Source organism: Miniopterus schreibersii (genome assembly GCF_964146895.1).
Source record: "Miniopterus schreibersii genome assembly, chromosome: 9".
Taxonomy (NCBI): Eukaryota; Metazoa; Chordata; class Mammalia; order Chiroptera; family Miniopteridae; genus Miniopterus; species Miniopterus schreibersii.
Genome location: NC_138118.1, coordinates 26523338 through 26540939, shown reverse-complemented (window position 1 = coordinate 26540939; position 17602 = coordinate 26523338). Strand labels below are relative to the sequence as shown.

The following is a 17602-nucleotide window of genomic DNA, read 5'->3' as shown; positions in this document are numbered from 1 at the left end:
CCAGAGGAGAAGGACATAGCCTTTATTATACATGGGGAAGACCTGTTGGCTGCCGTTTGGGAAAGTTTTGGCACTCTGTCAGGGTTGGGCAGGGCCTTATCTAGCAAGGGGAAGGGGAGGATGCTGTGTTTGGAACAGCTTGTGTGCAGGCCAAGGACAAACAAAGAGTCTGGTGAGACTTGCTGTTGTCAGGGACCTGGGAAGACACCTGGGTATGTGCTGCTCTGCTCCTTGTGGCCGCTGGCTAGGAGGACACTGTTGAACTGACTGGGAGGGAGAATCGGGCTATATCCTCGTGTAACCCCAGAGCATCACATTTCGCTAATTATTGCAGTATTTAAAACTTTTTTATATTTGTTATTTGTTATTAAATATAACAAATATATCACTGTGATCAGTGATCTTTGATGTTACTATTGTGAGGGCTAAAAAAATATAGTACTTTTCCTCCTGTCTTCTAAATTCTAGCTGAGTTAATAACAAATTAACAGAGACAGATTAACAGGAGAAAATCAAATATTTAATATATGTGCATGAGGAATTCACATAAGCATTAAAATTCCAATGACAGTGGGGTAACATTGGGTATATATGACATTTTGAACAAAAGAAGAAAGAGGGGACTAGGTTTCTAGATTTCAGAAGTGAGAATGGGTGATATGTTGGTATTTAAGGAAGAGTAGAACACACATGGCAGGCAAATTCTTGCTAGGCAACTCAGAAACAGTGGAACACAGTGGGTATTTAGCTAACAGGTCCTTGCCAGAAGCTCTCCTTTTTACTATACTTAATTTATATTTGGTTAAGGTGAATATCCTAAGATTTCTTTCCTGGAGTAGACCTTTCCATCTGAATCTCAGGCAGGAAGGGAGAGTATCAAATGTTCTTTCTGAGTCTTTTGTTTCTTAATAAACAGCTTAAAATCAATATCCCAAAATGTAGTTTCGGGGTGGCAAAACTTTGGTCCACTTCACTTTTATAATTATTTCTGGGCACCACAAATATAAGATGGCTAAGTTAATCAATAAATGTATGTGTTCTGACTCCTCCACTAACCTGCTGTTTTTTGTCTCTTTCCCTCTCCTATTTCCTGAGACACAGCAATATTGAAATGAGACCAAGTAGTAACCCCACATGTCCTCTAAGTGTTCAAGTGAAAGGAAGAGTCACACTTCTTACTTTAAATAAAAAACTAGAAATGATTAAGCTCACTTAATCATTGAGGAAGGGATATCAAAAGCCAAGAGAGGCTAAAATTGAGGCCTCTCGCGCCAGTTAACCAAGTTGTAAATGCAGAGGAAGAGTTTTTGAAGGAAATTAAAAGTGTTACTCAACTAACACACGAATACTGAGAAAGTGGAAACAGCATATTGCTGATATGGAGATTGTTGTAGTGGATAGAGGATCAAACCAGCCACAACATTTCCTTAAGACAAAGTCTAATCCAGAGCAAGGCTAACTCTCTTCAATTCTGTGAAGGCTGAGAGAGGTAAATAAGCTAAAGCAGTAAAATGTGCAACTATTAGAGCTTGGTTCATGAGGCTTAAGAAGGAAACCATCTCCATAACATAAAAGTACAAGGCGAAGCAGCAAGTGCTGATGTAGAAGCTACAGAAAGTTATCTGGAAGGTCCAGCTAAGATAATAAAGGTGGCTACACTAAACTACAGACTTTCAATGTAGATGAAACAGCCTTCTATTGGAAGAAGATGCCATTAGGACCTCATAGGTGGCTTCAAAGCTTCAAAGGACTCTCTTGTTAGGTGCTAATACAACTGTTTACTTTATTTTATTTTATTTTTTAAAAATATATCTTTATTGATTTCAGAGAGAGGAAAGGAGAGGGAGAGAGAGAGATAGAAACATCAATGATGAGAGGGTCATTGATCGAGCCCGCAACCGGGCATGTGCCCTGACTGGGAATCGAACCCTGATCGCCTGGATCCTAGGTCGACACTCAACCGCTGAGCCACACCCAGCCGGGCCACAGCTGTTTACTTTAAATTGAAGCAAGTGCTCATTTATTATTCCAAAAATCCTAGCGCCCTTAAGAATTATGCTAAATCTATGTGCACTCTCTAAATGGAACAACAAAGCCTGGATGACAGCACATCTGTTTAGAACATGGTTTACCGAATATTTAAGCCCACTGTTGAGACCTACTGCTCAGAAAAGAAGGTTCTTTTCAAAATATTACTGCTCATTGACAATGCACTTGTTTACCCAAGAGCTCTGATGGAAATGAATTGTGAGATTTCATGCCTACTAACACAGCATCAATCTGCAACCCATGGATCAAGGAGTAACGTAGAGTTTCAATTTTTATTATTTAAGAAATACACAGTGCTGTAGCTGCCATAGATAGTGATTTCCCTGATGGACTGGGCAAAGTAAATTGAAAACCTTCTGAAAAGGATTTATCATTCTAGATGCCCTTAAGAACATTTGTGAGAGAGATTTCAAGATGGTGGTGGATTAAGTGGAAGCTACACTGGCACACTCCCAGGACCAAACTGGAATTACAGCTAGAATATAGGAAAACCACCCTGAATAGTCAACTGAATACTAGGCGCAGAGAACCCTTATAACAAAGGATATAAAGTGGAGACGGCATAGAGACTGGTAGGAAGTATGGAGGCATGAGAGGGCTGGCTGGGCTCCCATAGGCAGAGAAAACTCTGGGCTCTAAACCCTAAGCTGGACTCCCCAGCCCAGAACAGCAGAACTGAGAAAGGTGCCCACATAACATCTGGCTGTGAAAAGCAGTGGGGTTTCTGTCTGCCAAGGAGAGACAGTTGGAAATGCAGGCATCTTCTTAAAGGGCCAACACACAAAGTTTTATGTGCAGCCACACACATTGGGCTCTGGCAGAGAGAGGGCAGAGTGGACTAGAGCTGTGTTATGAGAATTTAGTGTTGTGGGCTCTGGAGATAGAGCTCAGAGGGCACCCATCTAGAGTCCTGTGCTGAGTCTTTCCCCCTTAAGGCAGAGGGCACCTTTTTCAGGCAGACATTTGCCATCCAGGCAGTTTTTGCCTGGGGGGGGGCAAGCAGTTGCCCCACCCTGCTGGAAAACCTCTGGCCCCACCATGTGAAGTTTACTCCTTGCTGTGGTCTATGGCCTGAGGCTCATTAAGATAATTTGAAAAACAATTAGCCTCTGGGTGCTTTGAATCTTTTTCTGATCTGCTTCTGAACCCAGGGCTTGGAAAAACAGACGTTGGTGCACATCTTGGTACTGTCCAAACATACCCAGCCCCAACATAGGCAGCCACAAGCTGTGGATTGCTGAAAGCTTCAAACAGGATTCTCAAGGCTAGTCACAAACAGTGTCTGACATTGGTCTGCATCAGAGATGACCCAAAACACTGGGGGCCCTACCAGATCTAACTAATGCATAGGAACAAACCTAAACAGGCAGGCAGAATGGGAAGGCGAAAAACAAGCCCCAAATGAAAGAACAAGAGAAGTCTCAAGAAGAGCTGAATGAAATGGAGGTAAGCAATCTATCAGGTACAGAATTCAGAATACTGATCATAAGGATGCTCAACAGCATGAGAATATATGGAAACTATGAAGGAAATTAAGAAGGACATAGTAGAAATAAAAAACAACAACATTGGAAGGAATAAACAGCAGACCAGGGGAAGCTGAGGACTGGATCAGTGAATTAGAAGACATGGTAGGAAAAACCACTCAGTCAGAGAACCAAAAAGAAAAATACAATTCGAAAACAGGACAGTTTAAGGGAGCTGTGGGACAACATGAAACATCACACTGTTCCATCATAGGAGAAAGTAGGCAAGGGTTAGAGAACCTGTTTGAAAAATAATGGCAGAAAACTTCCCTAACCTGGTCAAGGAAAAAGTCACACAAGTTCTGGAGGCACAGAGAGCCCCAAGCAAGAACTCAAAGAGGCCCATGCCCAGACACATCACAATTAAAATGCCAAATATGCAAGACAAAGAATCTTAAAGGCAGCAAGAGAAAAGCAATCTTTTACCTACAAAGGAGCTCCCATAAGGTTGTCAGCTGAATTCTCATCACAAACTCTACAGGCCAGAAGGGAATGGCATGAAGTATTCAAGGTAATGCAAAACAAGGATATGAAACCAAGAATACTGTATCCAGCAAGGCTATCATTCAGAACAGATGGTGAAATAAAGAGCTCTCAGACAAAAAAAAAAAAAGGCTAAAGGAGTTTATCACCACCCAGTCAGCGTTGGAAGAAATGCTAAAGGGACTGCTGCAATAAGAAGTAGCAAGAGAGAGAGAGAGAGAAACATAGGCATAAAGAAATAAAATGGCAATCGATAAGTACCTATCAGTAATAACCTTAAATGTAAGTGGATTAAATATCCCAAACAAAAGACATGGGGTATCTAAATGGATAAGAAAACTTGTTCCAAATATATGCTGTCTGCAAGAGACCCACCTCAGAACAGGCTCACAGGCTGAGAGAAAGACTTTTGGAGGACTTTAAGGAGAGATCAACAGCCTTACCGTTATAGTAGGGGACTTTAACACCCCACTAACTTTACTGGATGAATCTTCCGGACAAAAAAATCAACAAGGAAACAATCTAGTGTGAATGTAAATGACACACTAGATCAGATGGATCTAATTGACATTTACAGAACATTCCACTTCAAAGCTGCAGAATATACATTCTTCTCAAGTGCCCATGGGACATTCTCAAAGATAGATCACATGTTAGGGTACAAAACAAGTCTTTACAAGTTTAAGAAGATTGAAATCATATCGAGCATCTCCTCAGACATTTACACCATGGAATTGCTATGCAGCTGTAAAAAAGAAGGATCCCTTACCCTTTGAGACAGCATGGTGGGGCCTGGAGAGTATTATACTAAGCAAAATAAGCCAGTCAGAGAAAGACAAGTGTCACATTATCTTACTTATATGTGGAATCTAATGAACAAAATAAACCGATGAACAAAATAGATCCAGAGATGTATAAGCATGGAACAAACTGATGAATCTCAGAGGGATTAACCTAAGAAGTTATATGCAGTCCAGCTGGTGTGGTTAAGACATTGAGCATCGACCTGTGATCCAGGAGATCGAGGTTCGATTCCTGGTCAGGGCACATGCCTGGGTTGCTACCTAGATCCCCAGCAAGGGAGGTGCAGGAGACAGCGGATCAGTGACTCTCTGTCATCATCAATTTTTCTGTCTCTCTGTCTGTGGTGAAGGCTTATACTGGGGGGGTGCAGGGTGGAGAGGATCAGTGGGGAAAAAAAAGTGACATCTGTAATACTTTCAACAATAAAGATAAAACAATAAGATAAATTACATGGGTTCAGAAAAAAACAAGAATATTTGTGATACATGAGAAGTCAAAATATTAAAATTAACAAGTTCAGAAGAAGTTGATTCCAACCCTCATGGATGATTTTAGCGGTTCAAGACCTAAGAGGAGGAAGTAACTGCAATTGTAGAAATACCAAGAGAGCTAGAAGATGTTACTGAGCTAGAGTCTGAAGATGTTACTGAATTGCTGGAATCTCATGATAAAATTCAGATGGATGAGACGTTGCTTCTTATGGGTGAACAAATAAAGTGATTTCTTGAGATGGAATCCACTTCCAGCGAAGATGCTGTGAAGATTGTTGAAATGACAACATAGGATTTAGAATATTACATAAAGTTAGTTGGTAAAGCAGCAGAGTTTGAGAAGATTGGTTCAAATTTTTCTTTTTCTAATCCTCACCTGAGGATATTATTTCCATTGCTTTTCAAAGCGAGTGGAAGGGGTAGAGAGAGAGAAACATCGATGTGAGAGAGAAACGTGCGTGGACTGGGGCTGGGGATTGAGCCTGCAATCGAGGCACTTTTCCTTGGCCAGAATCAAATCCAGGACCCTTCAGTCCGTGGGCTGACACTCTAACCACTGAGCCAGACTGGCTAGGGCTGGCTAGTTTTTACAGAAGTTCCACTTTGCTTAAAATGCTATCAAACAGCATTGCATGCTACAGGCATATTGTTTGTGAAAGGAAGAGACAGTTGATGAGGCAAACTTCATTGTTGTCTCATATGCACTGGGAAACCATATAATTCATGTGGTTTCTTTATTGTGATACTTGCTTTCTGTAATGGCAAAATTTCTAAAAGTTTGGACACCGACTCCTTTGAGGTTATGGGAGTTTGTAACATTGAGTACCAGGTTGAAGTGTAGACACCTTGTGCACTGAGAGAAAGAAGAGCATGATGCTTTTCCTAGTTTTAAGCTAATATTATAGGGATTAAATGGGAAGAAATAGCAGTTCTTTTCTAAGAGAGACTTTCTTATGGATGACTTTAAAAGAACAGGCAAAGGAGAGCAGAGCCATGGCTGTTGCTGCTTGAGTCGATAAGGAGAAGGTGTGTGTGTGCTTAATGTCACATGGCAAGAAGCTATCCCCAGAGCACTTTGCCTGTCTGGGAAGCTGTTTCATTTCATGTCTGATATAGTTGTACAACCAGAGTTGTACACCTGGTTTCCTGGCAATTGCTTCATTAGGGATTATACAGGTAAAATTCAAATATTGTTCAGCCATGTAGAATTACTGTAAATATATTTTAAATTTATGTTTAAAAATTATGTTGGTCATGCTTGTACTTTAAAAAATACTATGCCTGGGTTTATTCCTGAGTATGTATGAATTTGTTGTATACAAATTGTGATAATTTATCATAAGCACTTAAGGGAATTTCTCAGTCATAACCTTATTGTTTCTTCTATTTCAATTTGGGTCATACTTAAACAGACTTAAACTGCAACCCATAATTAATCCACATTTCCCCACTCTGGGCCACAGGTTTAGAGTACAAACATCTGAGTTCAGATTATGCCACATAGAGAATAAAATATACTCATAGTCTATAAAGAGCTTGTGTTTTCTGTAAAACATTCTTGGCACTGCGGTGGTGATTTTGTGCATGTGTGTGGCCCAATCTTATAAGTAGAATTAATGTAATGAAGTGAATTGGAGAATTTCAGTTTTCATCCTAAATTTTCTGAGTGTTAATATGTCTAGATTTTTCTGATGGATAACTAGCCTCTCTTTAAAACCGCGCAGCCTGTTCTCAATTTCTAGCTTCACTGAATAGTAAATTGGTACAGGTTTAGGAATAAAGTTAAGATTAGACTAACCACAGGCGGTGGTTGTTTGATGAGTAAGTGGGGGATTCCCTTAGATTGGATTGGTTGAAGGTGGGGTTGGAAGGTGAGGTGCTGATAAGGAGGTAAGAACATGAGTCTGCACAAAATGTATACAACAAATTCAAAATTATATTACTCTGAATATGAACTTTTGGGTATTGGCGACATGGTTTTCTGACAGATTCCTTTTCAACTAAAGAACAAAGGCTTTTTGGAAGATTTTTCACCAGGACAGACACCCAAGTATAATAACAAAATCCCAGTGGATGGACCTTTGGCAAGACAGCTAATTAAGGTGTACAAATAAAATTTTTGTGAAATCAGTTATTTATTTGGGGCGGGGGGAGGGGGAGAGGTAGATCAATAGATGTGGGAGAGAAGACACATTGCTCTGTTGCCTTGCCTCTTTCATGAGCCCCAAGCGAGGTTCCAAATCTACAACTTAGGCATGTGCCCTGACTGGGAATTGAACCTGTGACCTTCTGGTGGATGGGATGATGCTCCAACCAACTGAGCCACACTGGTCAGGGCAAAGTCAGTTATTTAAAATGCAACTCTTAGGAGCTTGCTATGTAGTATTTTTGTGGTGAATATTTTTTTGAAGATAAAACATCTTAAAGTAAATAATTGTGATAAATGTCTTTTTTATAAGTTTGTAATTTTCCTATTTTAGAGTTCCTTAAAGTAAGTATATTAATCTCCCTCCCTCCTTCCCTCCCTCCCTCCCTCCCTCCCTCCCTCCCTCCCTCCCTCCCTCCCTCCCTCCCTCCCTCCCTCCCTCCCTCCCTCCTTCCCTCCCTTCCCCCCATCTTGTGTATATTTTGAATTCCTTTCCTTGTAAGATTACCAGAATTTCTGTTCTGGGATCAGAAATAAAATATACTTACCTTTTAGAAGGCTCATGATATATGTGGCACTATGTTGAAGCAGAAAGGAACACACTTTATAGCCATATGCAAAGAAATCAAATTTCTAAAATTACACCTGGGAGCTTTACTATAAGTATGCTTTTAATTATAAATTTGTACCTTTTTATCAAATTACAGAATAATTGATTCATTTTTCTGTCTTTTATGTATTGTCATTAAAACACTTTTTTTCTCTTTTTTAAGTAATGCTTTATAAATGTGTACATAATATTCTAAAAGACATAATTTTAATATGCTAATTAGACATCAAGAGGAATACTAAGAAAATAAAACTTTAATGTGAACCAAGGAAATGGCTTCAGAGAAAGTCCAGATTTGACACTTTCAAAATTAGTTATTATGTGTACTCTAGAGAGAGTATGTGGTTTAAGTTCTTACCGTATTAGTAGATACATTAATTAAATTAGTTGTCTTATGTGGTAGGGAGCTTCTTTGAATGTTGTCTTCTATGGTGACTTTTATAAACATTTATGTATTTGCAAATATAGGTATATTTAGTCTATTAAACTTTAAAGAGAAGAACACATATGTTTTCAGTTCATGGGAGAGTGAATCCTGTAGATTAGACAAGATAAGTTTTTTTTTTTTTTTGCTGTTAGCACAGTTCAGCACAACCACATATGACATCATCATAGCACCGAAGGGGATATCTTCCAATGGAAAATTGACTCTTGATGATTCAGGAGTGTGTGTGTGTGTGTGTGTGTGTGTGTGTGTGTGTATATATATATATTTTTTTTTTTTCCTGGAATGCTTTTTCTCCCATGTGATTTCCATGTTATCCATGTGGTTTCCCCTCAGTTTTTTCAGGTCTCTGTTGAAATATCATCTTTTTAAAAGGATAGCATTACCTAACAAGTTTACCTAAAATACCCTCCTATTCAGTCCTCCTTATCCTCTAATTCCTCTTATTTTCTTTATAACACTTTATAACCACTTGACGTATTGCATATTTGTTTGTCTGTCTCACTCACTAGAATATAAGCTTCATAGAAGAGGGAATTTGTTCATGGCTTTATGCCTACAGTGCAGAGCAGTAGGCTGCCAGGAAATAGTTGTTGAGGGAATTTATGAATGGGATTTCCTCTAATAGTGATTCTTAACTTACTTTAAGATTTCACTATTATTTTTTTTAATCAGCATTCTAATTTAACAGTGGTTATTTTGACCACTAATTATTTTGAATCTTTCATTGCTAATTTTATCCTGAAATTAACAGTATTCTCTTTATTGGTGAAAGGGCAAGGTTTCAGACAGGCATAATGAGACAGAATTGATAATCCAAAGATCTCTTTGGTTTTGGAATGTGTTAATGTGATTTTTTGGAGTATTGTGGGGGACATCAGATCAGTTTCATTAGTCTTTCATTATATTTTCCTTAGGCAACACATTAAAATTTATCTTCATTCTGTGAGCTCATGCCAGCTAACTAGAGGAAGGAATTGGAGCAAAGTAAATTTTTGGAATCTATTTTTATCAAATATGGATCTTTAATGATAAGGATCCCAAACCTCTAAAGTGTTTAGAAACACCTCAGGCCTCCAGAGACTATAGAAACCTTAATAGAAGTCAGAGGTGGTTGTGCCCAGTTCTGCTGGCAAGTGAGGTACCTAATTTTTTTTTAAATACTTTAAAAAAAATATTAAAAAAAATATTTTTATTGATTTCAGAGAGGGAGGGAGGGAGAGGGAGAGAGAGATAGAAACATCAATGATGAGAGAGTCATTGATCAGCTCCCTCCTGCATGCCCCTTGCTGGGGACTGAGCCTGCAACCCCAGCATATGTCCTGACCAGGAATCAAACTGTGATCTCTTGGATCATAGGTCAGTGCTCAGCCTCTGAGCCATGATGGCCAGGTGAGATCCCTGATGTTTTTAACATAGTTATAGTTATCTAAAAGGTAAGTAGACTTATTGAAAAATATTGTAGCTTTTTGCTATTAGAAGTCTGTGTTAAGAAATAAATGTAGGCACTCAGAAAAATGCGTTTATATATGCAGATACACGTCTTCAGATGTGAGCTGAGAAAAGGAGCTTGATGTGAGTTAGCAAAGCAATTATTGTATATAAACTGGCTTCTGGTAGAAAATCTCTCTTACCTAGAGATCGTTTTCTCATTCTGCTTGTCTTCCTGCCTTTCTGATGGCCACACCCTTCCTCCATTTGTGTGACATATTCATGTGCAACATCTGATAGGCAATTAAAATAGATCTTATGTAAGATAATATTCTGGTTTCAACCCTTTGGAAGTATATTTGCCCTTTCCCACTTCCTACAGGTGTATCTCAACACCATTATTGATATTTTCCCCTAGATGTTGACCTGACTGATTATTTTGGGAGGGCTGTATTTTCTTATTCTTTGCAATTTTTGGTATAGTCTTTTCTGTCATTCTTAGTTTTCTCAGGTGACCTTTGTCTTTTAAGGATTTTTTCCTCCACATTTTTAATTGATTTCTATTTTTCTTTCATTTTAGTTGAATTCTTAAAATATAATTTTGGTAATTATGTATTCATTTCTCAAGAGGCATTATGGAAGAGTAGTTAAAAGCATACGCTTTGGAACCAGACTGCCTAGGTTTGTATCTTAGCTTATCATTTACTACCTGGTTGGCTTTGCCAAATTTCACCATGTATCAAGTGTGGATAATTAATGGTATCTACCTCCTAGGGATATTATGAAGACTAAATAATACATGTAAAATCCGTAGGGTAGTATCTGACACACAGTAAACATTCAGTAACTATTAGTTATTGTTATTCTTTCTATAACAAAATATTGTTCTTTATCTTATATATAGTGTCATTGCATTTTCTTATTTTCATTAAGGTAAAGGTCAGATTACCTTCAATAAATTATGCTATCTCCACACTATGCAATACTATACACCATTAAAAGGATGAGATAGATCTTTCATATACTGACCAGAAAAGCTATTAATGATATTTTAGATGGTAATTTTCAGCTCCACATTTATATCAGAATTTAATGTTTAAAAGCTATATTATATAAAGATATCTTTGTGTAAACATAAGAAAATATTGGAAAAAGTATATACTTTGGATAAATGGATGGAGAAGAAATGAGCTCTTGAACTTCTTTATATGATTTAAAAAGTGGAATTATGGGAATACATATATACACACATATATACACATACACTTTGTACATTTCAGTATTTTTAAAACATTAAAACAAAACTTTGTGTTGGATAGACATTCTAATGAAAGTCTGTACACTTTGAGCTTTTTTTTTTTTTTTTTAAAACAAACACCCAAACAGATTTCTAAGAGTAAAGGTAGACTTTTGTCAAGTGAGTCAAGAGACAAACTATTAATACCTTCGATTACTTCTTTGCATAGGTAAGTTAAAAAGAAATATGTTTGTTGGTCATATGTGCCCTCTTGCACACAGGTATACACAGGTGTGTGCACATAGCCTTAAAATGACTGAGTTATTCTGGAAATTGACAGTAATTCTCATTAGGAGAAATGAAGAAAAATAAGGCAAAAGGAATAGGATAGGAGAAATACATGTACATAAATATATTCCCAAAGCAGTGTTTTTCACATTTGAATAATAGTTGCAAAATAACTATTAATGATGTAATCACTAACATTTGAGTACTCACTGTGTACTCAGCACTGTTATAAGCACTTACACTGCTGTTTTACTGTTACACTTGTGTATATTTATATGCCCAGAATATGTGTGCAATAGTTTACATATTTTCACATTTTTGTGATTGAGTATACCATCCTCGATCTGTAGTCCATCAGCCTAGAGAAAAAAACCAATGAGTTCTGTAGTTATTTTTAAAGGTAGAGTATTTTTCTCATTTCTGATTCTTAATTCCCTTGAAAAGTTCTATTTGCATAAAACCAAGAACCCCAATCTGCATGATATTTTTGTGGTTAGTTGCTATAAAGCCAGTATTTAAATTTCTCTGAGTTCTCATTTAGTATCTGGTATCACAAGATGAAGATCTTGTCAGGAGAGGGAATATATATATATATATATATATATATATATATATGGCTCTTGGTCTTGTGCATTTTGTGACAAAGGAATTCCCCTCTGAATCGCCTGTTCTTCTGAAGGCACTGGAGCCTCTGGCTCAGCAGCGCAGTTGGTCTGTGGTGTCTCTGACGTCATCAGTGTATGCATAAGCCCTGCTATTGTCTTACTGCTACAGCGGGGCTAGGGATTGCAGTATCCTCTGCTGCTGCTGCTGCTGCTCCCCAGTCCTGCCTCACCGCATCCCAGAAGAGCCCCGTTGGCCTGCCTTTCCCTATTGGATTTCCAAAAGCAGCTCTTTGGTTTTGGTTTTTGGTGCTGTAGGAAACCTTGCTTTTCAGTCACACGGGAGAATACTGAAGCTTGTAAGAGGAGAATCTGGCAGCTGGACAGAGCTTGGACTGCATTGTCTGTCTTCACGACCCCTGCTGTGTAGTCTCATCTTTTCACTCTCACACGTACACTCGCCTTGATTTTTCTTCTTTCCTTTTTTACCCCCTTTCTTCTGATTTTTTAAAAGCAGCCTCTGGAGCCAGCCATGTTTGGCACTGAATCTTCATGTAAGTAAATGGATCCCACTTATTTGCTGTTTAGAAATCTCCTTGCTGTCATGGTTTCATTGACTTGGAGTGCATACCACTTTGGCTTAGGTCATTAACAGTCTTTGTATTTTTGCTCTAATTACGAAGGAATTGGTCTCACGGAAGAGTTTGTCCCTTAATTGGGTTAGTCATCCTGAAGGCCGGGGATGTCAATGTGGTCAGAACCAGGCCTTCAGGAGCGAGGGAGGAACACTGGATCCAGGCAGCCTCTCTAGAATGTGTTAATTGATAGGATCAAGCCTGTCACTAATCTATTGTTTCGGGTTCTATAATAAACCTTTATAGACCTTAATAAACCTTAATAGAGATACTGAGAGGATCAGTGATAATAGTGTTTGTTAGAAAGGATAAAGGGCTTACATTTTTTTTTTAATCTAAAAGGATAAACAGTATCATAACCTCTTCCTCCATATGTTTTTTAAAGAATTTATTGGCTTATTATTAAAAATATTTTTAAATAGTTATTGATTTTTAGAGGAGGAGTAAGCGATAGGGAGAGAGAAAAACATCAATGTGAGAGCATAACATTGATTGGCTGCCTCCTGCATTCCCCCCCCCCAGGATCGAGCCTGCACCAGGGCTTGTGCCTGGACTGGAATTGCAGTGCAAGGGATGATGCCCAAACAGCTGAGCCACACCTGCCAGGGCTTCTTCCATACTTTCATAAAAACAGGAATAGACACTTCATGTGGGTTAAAAAAGAATAAGAAATATGCTTTATTTTTGAAGAAGGAATTTTAAATTTGCACAATGGCTTCAATTTTGATATGCTGGCTAGCATCACAGTCCAGCAGCATTGTATCTATTTTAAAATGTATCTAATGAAATTGCTTTGGTAGAGAATGGGCTGGGCTGGACAGTACTTGTAGACAGCTAAAATTGGTTATTTATAAAATAATGGTCAGCCTAAGTAATTTAGGATTATTTAATATTGGTTATAGAATAGTATAACTTGTTAATGCAGTTGTACAGGCTCTCAGAATATTTGGTCATATCTATAAGCAAAGGTGACAATTAAGAATTTCTAAAGAGACTCAACCTGTTGACCTAGAACACTAAAAATTGGCAAGACACTATATCTTTGAGAGGAGTAAGGGGCTTGGGCAGAAATTTAAGAAACAGATTTCTTACAAATTTGTAATTTGACTTTTTCTTTCTGATCTCAGGTGAGCAGTGTGACTATTTGTGCACAGCTGATGATTTTATAGAATATTAGTGTTTCAGTAGCACTAATAATCTGTTCTTGTGTTTCTTGATTGGCTTTTTTAAAGAGTTGATATTTTTGCTTCCCATTTCTGAAATTACATTTCCTAATCAGGGTCAGGATATATATTTAACAATGAGATGCAATGTCTCATTTAGCATGTGACAATATTATTTTCTAATAATTTAAAAATAGTTTTTGAGTTCACTTAATGGTACATTTAGAATTATTGTTGTGGGGGATAAAAATATATATAATATTTTTTCTCTCACCTCCTAAGTTCTTTTAGCTGGATTAACAGAGCCAGATTAACAGGAGAAAATAAAATTTTAATACATGCTCATGGGGAATTCACATAAGTATGAAAATTCTAAAGATAGTGAGGTAAAATTGGGTATGTATGACATTTTGGACAAAGAAAAATTGGGGGGATGAGATCCTAGGTTTCAGAAGTGAGAATGATTTACAGGTAATTGAGGAAGAGCAGAACACACATGGCAAGTAATTTTTTGCTAGGCAACCCAGAAACAATGAGACACCGGTCAATCTAGTAAATAGGCCCCTGTTTGATGTACTCCTATCCACCATACTCAGTTCAAATTAGGTTGCTAAGGCGAACATCCTAAGATTTCCTTCCTGGAGTAAGTCTTTCCCTCAGAATCTCTTAGACAGGAAAGGGGGGAGGGTCAAATGTTCTTTTGTTTCTTAATAACCAGCTTGAAAATCAGTATGCTAAAAATCTAAACTTTGGTCCCCTTAATTGTCACCCCAGAAGTAGAAACAGATTATTAAGAGGCAAAGACCTTCCAGTTTCATTTTAGTCTTGGAATTTTGTTTATGTAGGAACCTAAATATGGACAGAAATATTTATCTACTAAAGGAAAATTAGTCTTATTATTTGTGTAGCTGAAAATGGAAGCTAAAACTCAGTGTGGGGGTCTTTGGGTTCTTGGACTAGGAACTCTAGTCTGGCAAGGTTTACCAAATGGACACAGCCTTTCTTGATTATCAAACCTGATCTTTTGATAATGTCACAATGTGCTACGTGGAAAACTTCTGGTTGCTTTTGGTGTCCATAGCTACCAGATTACCAAAAAGACAGAATGTTGTTCAGAAGACAGAATACTGTCATACAAATTTTTGGCTTTCTTTTTTTTAAAGCTGTTAGTTCAGAAAGGATCTTCCAAACCATCTGGGATATTTGTACTAAATTTTTATAATACATATTAACTATATACCCTGCTGTGCTAGATCCTAGAAAGGTCAGTTTTTTCCCTAGCATTCTGATTTCATGATTCTTACCCTTGATTCTGCTTGCAGTACTTTACTTGTATTGGATGCATTTACTTTTTAAATTGGGGTATGATTTACATAAAATTAAATGCATAAGTCAAAGTGTGTAGCTCAGTGAATTTTCACCTATGTTTACACTCATGGAACCACTACCCAGATAAAGATACAGAACATCTCTCTTACTCCAGAAAGTTCACTTGTGACGACTCTTCCCAGTCAACTATACTTCTCAGCAAAAGGTATTTACTATTCTGACTTCTGTTGCCATAGAGTCATGTGTAAATGGTTCTTTCAAATTTCTTTCTCTCCTACTTGCTCTTTGCCTATAAGAAGAGGAAATGTCAATGTCTTCATTTTCAAATACTGCATAGATTAAGGTGACTTTTTGTTTCAGACCTTGGAGGTCAGGAATTTGCAGTAGCCTGGGTGTCACATTATAACATGTTCCGTCTCACTGAAATAGTATTGCTTGATTTAAATACTAAAAAGTCCGCCCCACAACCCCTGCCACACAGAGCCTTAAAAATGACCAAAAAATGTCCCTGGAAGAGTAGACCCTTGTTCCTCAAAGTTAAAGACTTACATAGTTATGAGAACATAATTAATTAATGCTCTGTCTGCTCAGCCGGAGTAGCTCAGTTGGTTGAGCATCGTCCTGTGCACCTAAAGGTCGCCAGTTCATTTCTCTATTAGGGCATATATCTGGGTTGTGGATTCAATCCCTGGGTGTGTACGGAAGGCAACCAATTGCTGTTTCTCTCTCACGTTGCTATTTCTCTTTTGGGTGAGGATTAAAAATAATAATAATAAAAAAATTCTCTATCTGACATCGTTTAAAAATTTTATTTATTGATTGATTTTTAGAGAGCTAGAGGAAAGGAGAGGGAGAGAGAGAGAAACATCAATGTGAGAGTATAGCACTGATCAGCTGCTTCCTGCATGCCCCCTCCTGGGGATGGAGCCTGCAACTGGGTCATGTGCCCTGACCGGAAATTGAACTGGCAACCATTTGGTGCACAGGATGATGCCTAACCAACTGAGCCACACTGGCCAGGGCTGTCTAACATAATTTTAGTGAATATCTTCTGATATCACTTTAGTGAATATTTCCAACAGTGCTAGTCTTATTTTTTCTGACTTAATGGGTATAAATCTCCCATAGTTGTGTAGTTGGTCCACAGTCTATTTTGGCCCCCTTTGAAATAGAAGTGTTCTATGTTATGTGTAGATTAATCATTACAAAGCAGAAAGTATGGCTTCTGTAACTCTCTTACCATCTTGATGTATTTCACAGAGTTTTTCCTCTATTGAAATTTCCAGTGTATAAAAATGGGAGTAATATGTTTGCTCTTTATCTGCTTTGAGGAAATGAAATTTCATTTTCTGTGGTGATAATATTTTATGTTTAAGAAGAAAGTACTATCAGTAAAGTTCTGTTGAGAGAGTCATTAACATACATATTTTAGATACTTAATTTGATTTAATGATACTTTATAATCAGTAAATTGAATTCCACAAAAACTTAAATTTTAAGTTCTTAAAATTTTATAAAGGGAGAGAAAAATTTAATCTTTTGTGGAGTAAGTAAGATAAACTCGTTTTGCATTGCTGCCATCCTTCTTAATAAAGCCAGTTATTCTCCAAAGAATAAATACTTCAAGTACAATGAACAATTATTCAGTTAGCATTTATCCTGCTCAGTTTTCCTCCTTCCTCCCTTTCTATGTTTAATTTTTCAGGGCTCAAGGGTATGATTTAAGATGTGCTATGGTGGGAATTGTGTCCTGGTCTAACACATTAATGTGTTTTCTAAAGCACCTGCTTTATTAGTTCAGCGAAGAGAGCAAGACCTTATCTTTTGAGAAACAGGGTACCCCTGGGGCAAATAGTGTCTTTTAATTCCTCCCCCAAGTATTTGTTATAGTAGTAATAAATTTTAAAAAATATCTAATGCATGAGTGAAAGTGGAAAAAAATCACCAAAGTACCAGCAACAAAGAGGTAAAGTTGAGTGAGCTTAGTGGTGATGGGGACACATGTATTAGGTTGTCAGTTCTCTTTAGCTCAGGTGTAGCTGGCCCACAAGTCTTCTCTGCCATTCTCTCGATGCCCACATCACCTTGGGTAGGTAGCCAGATGCTGTAAAAGATTTGGGGTACATGTGATGTCCCCATGTGATCTGTCTTTGATGGGCACCAAAGGTCCCCCAGTTGCCTTTTATTTTCATTGCTGATGAATGCATTAAGTTGAAAACTGACAGTTTTTTACCTTTAATAGATGGTACCATCTTCCCAGGAACACCATGATTATCTAAAAATTTGAGCCATTGTATGGGAGATAGTCAAATGAATATACTTCAGCAATATTAGATCACCAAGAAACTGAATAATTAAACAGG

The 17602-nt window shown here is 37.8% G+C and overlaps 1 protein-coding gene across 8 annotated transcripts in view; it reads left to right on the top strand.

Annotated features, from left to right (window-relative positions):
- The window catches only part of ST7 (suppression of tumorigenicity 7), a 333226-nt gene that overhangs the window by 34526 nt on the left and 281098 nt on the right, over positions 1–17602 (top strand). For 2 of the 8 annotated variants that reach the window (XM_081147749.1, XM_081147745.1), the window contains exon 1: positions 12228–12666. The exons of the other annotated variants lie outside the window; for them this stretch is intronic. In XM_081147749.1, coding sequence (XP_081003875.1) covers positions 12645–12666 — 22 coding nt within the window. In that variant the 5' untranslated portion in view covers positions 12228–12644. Of the gene's footprint in view, positions 1–12227; positions 12667–17602 lie in introns of those variants that run through there. 8 annotated transcript variants of the gene reach the window in all.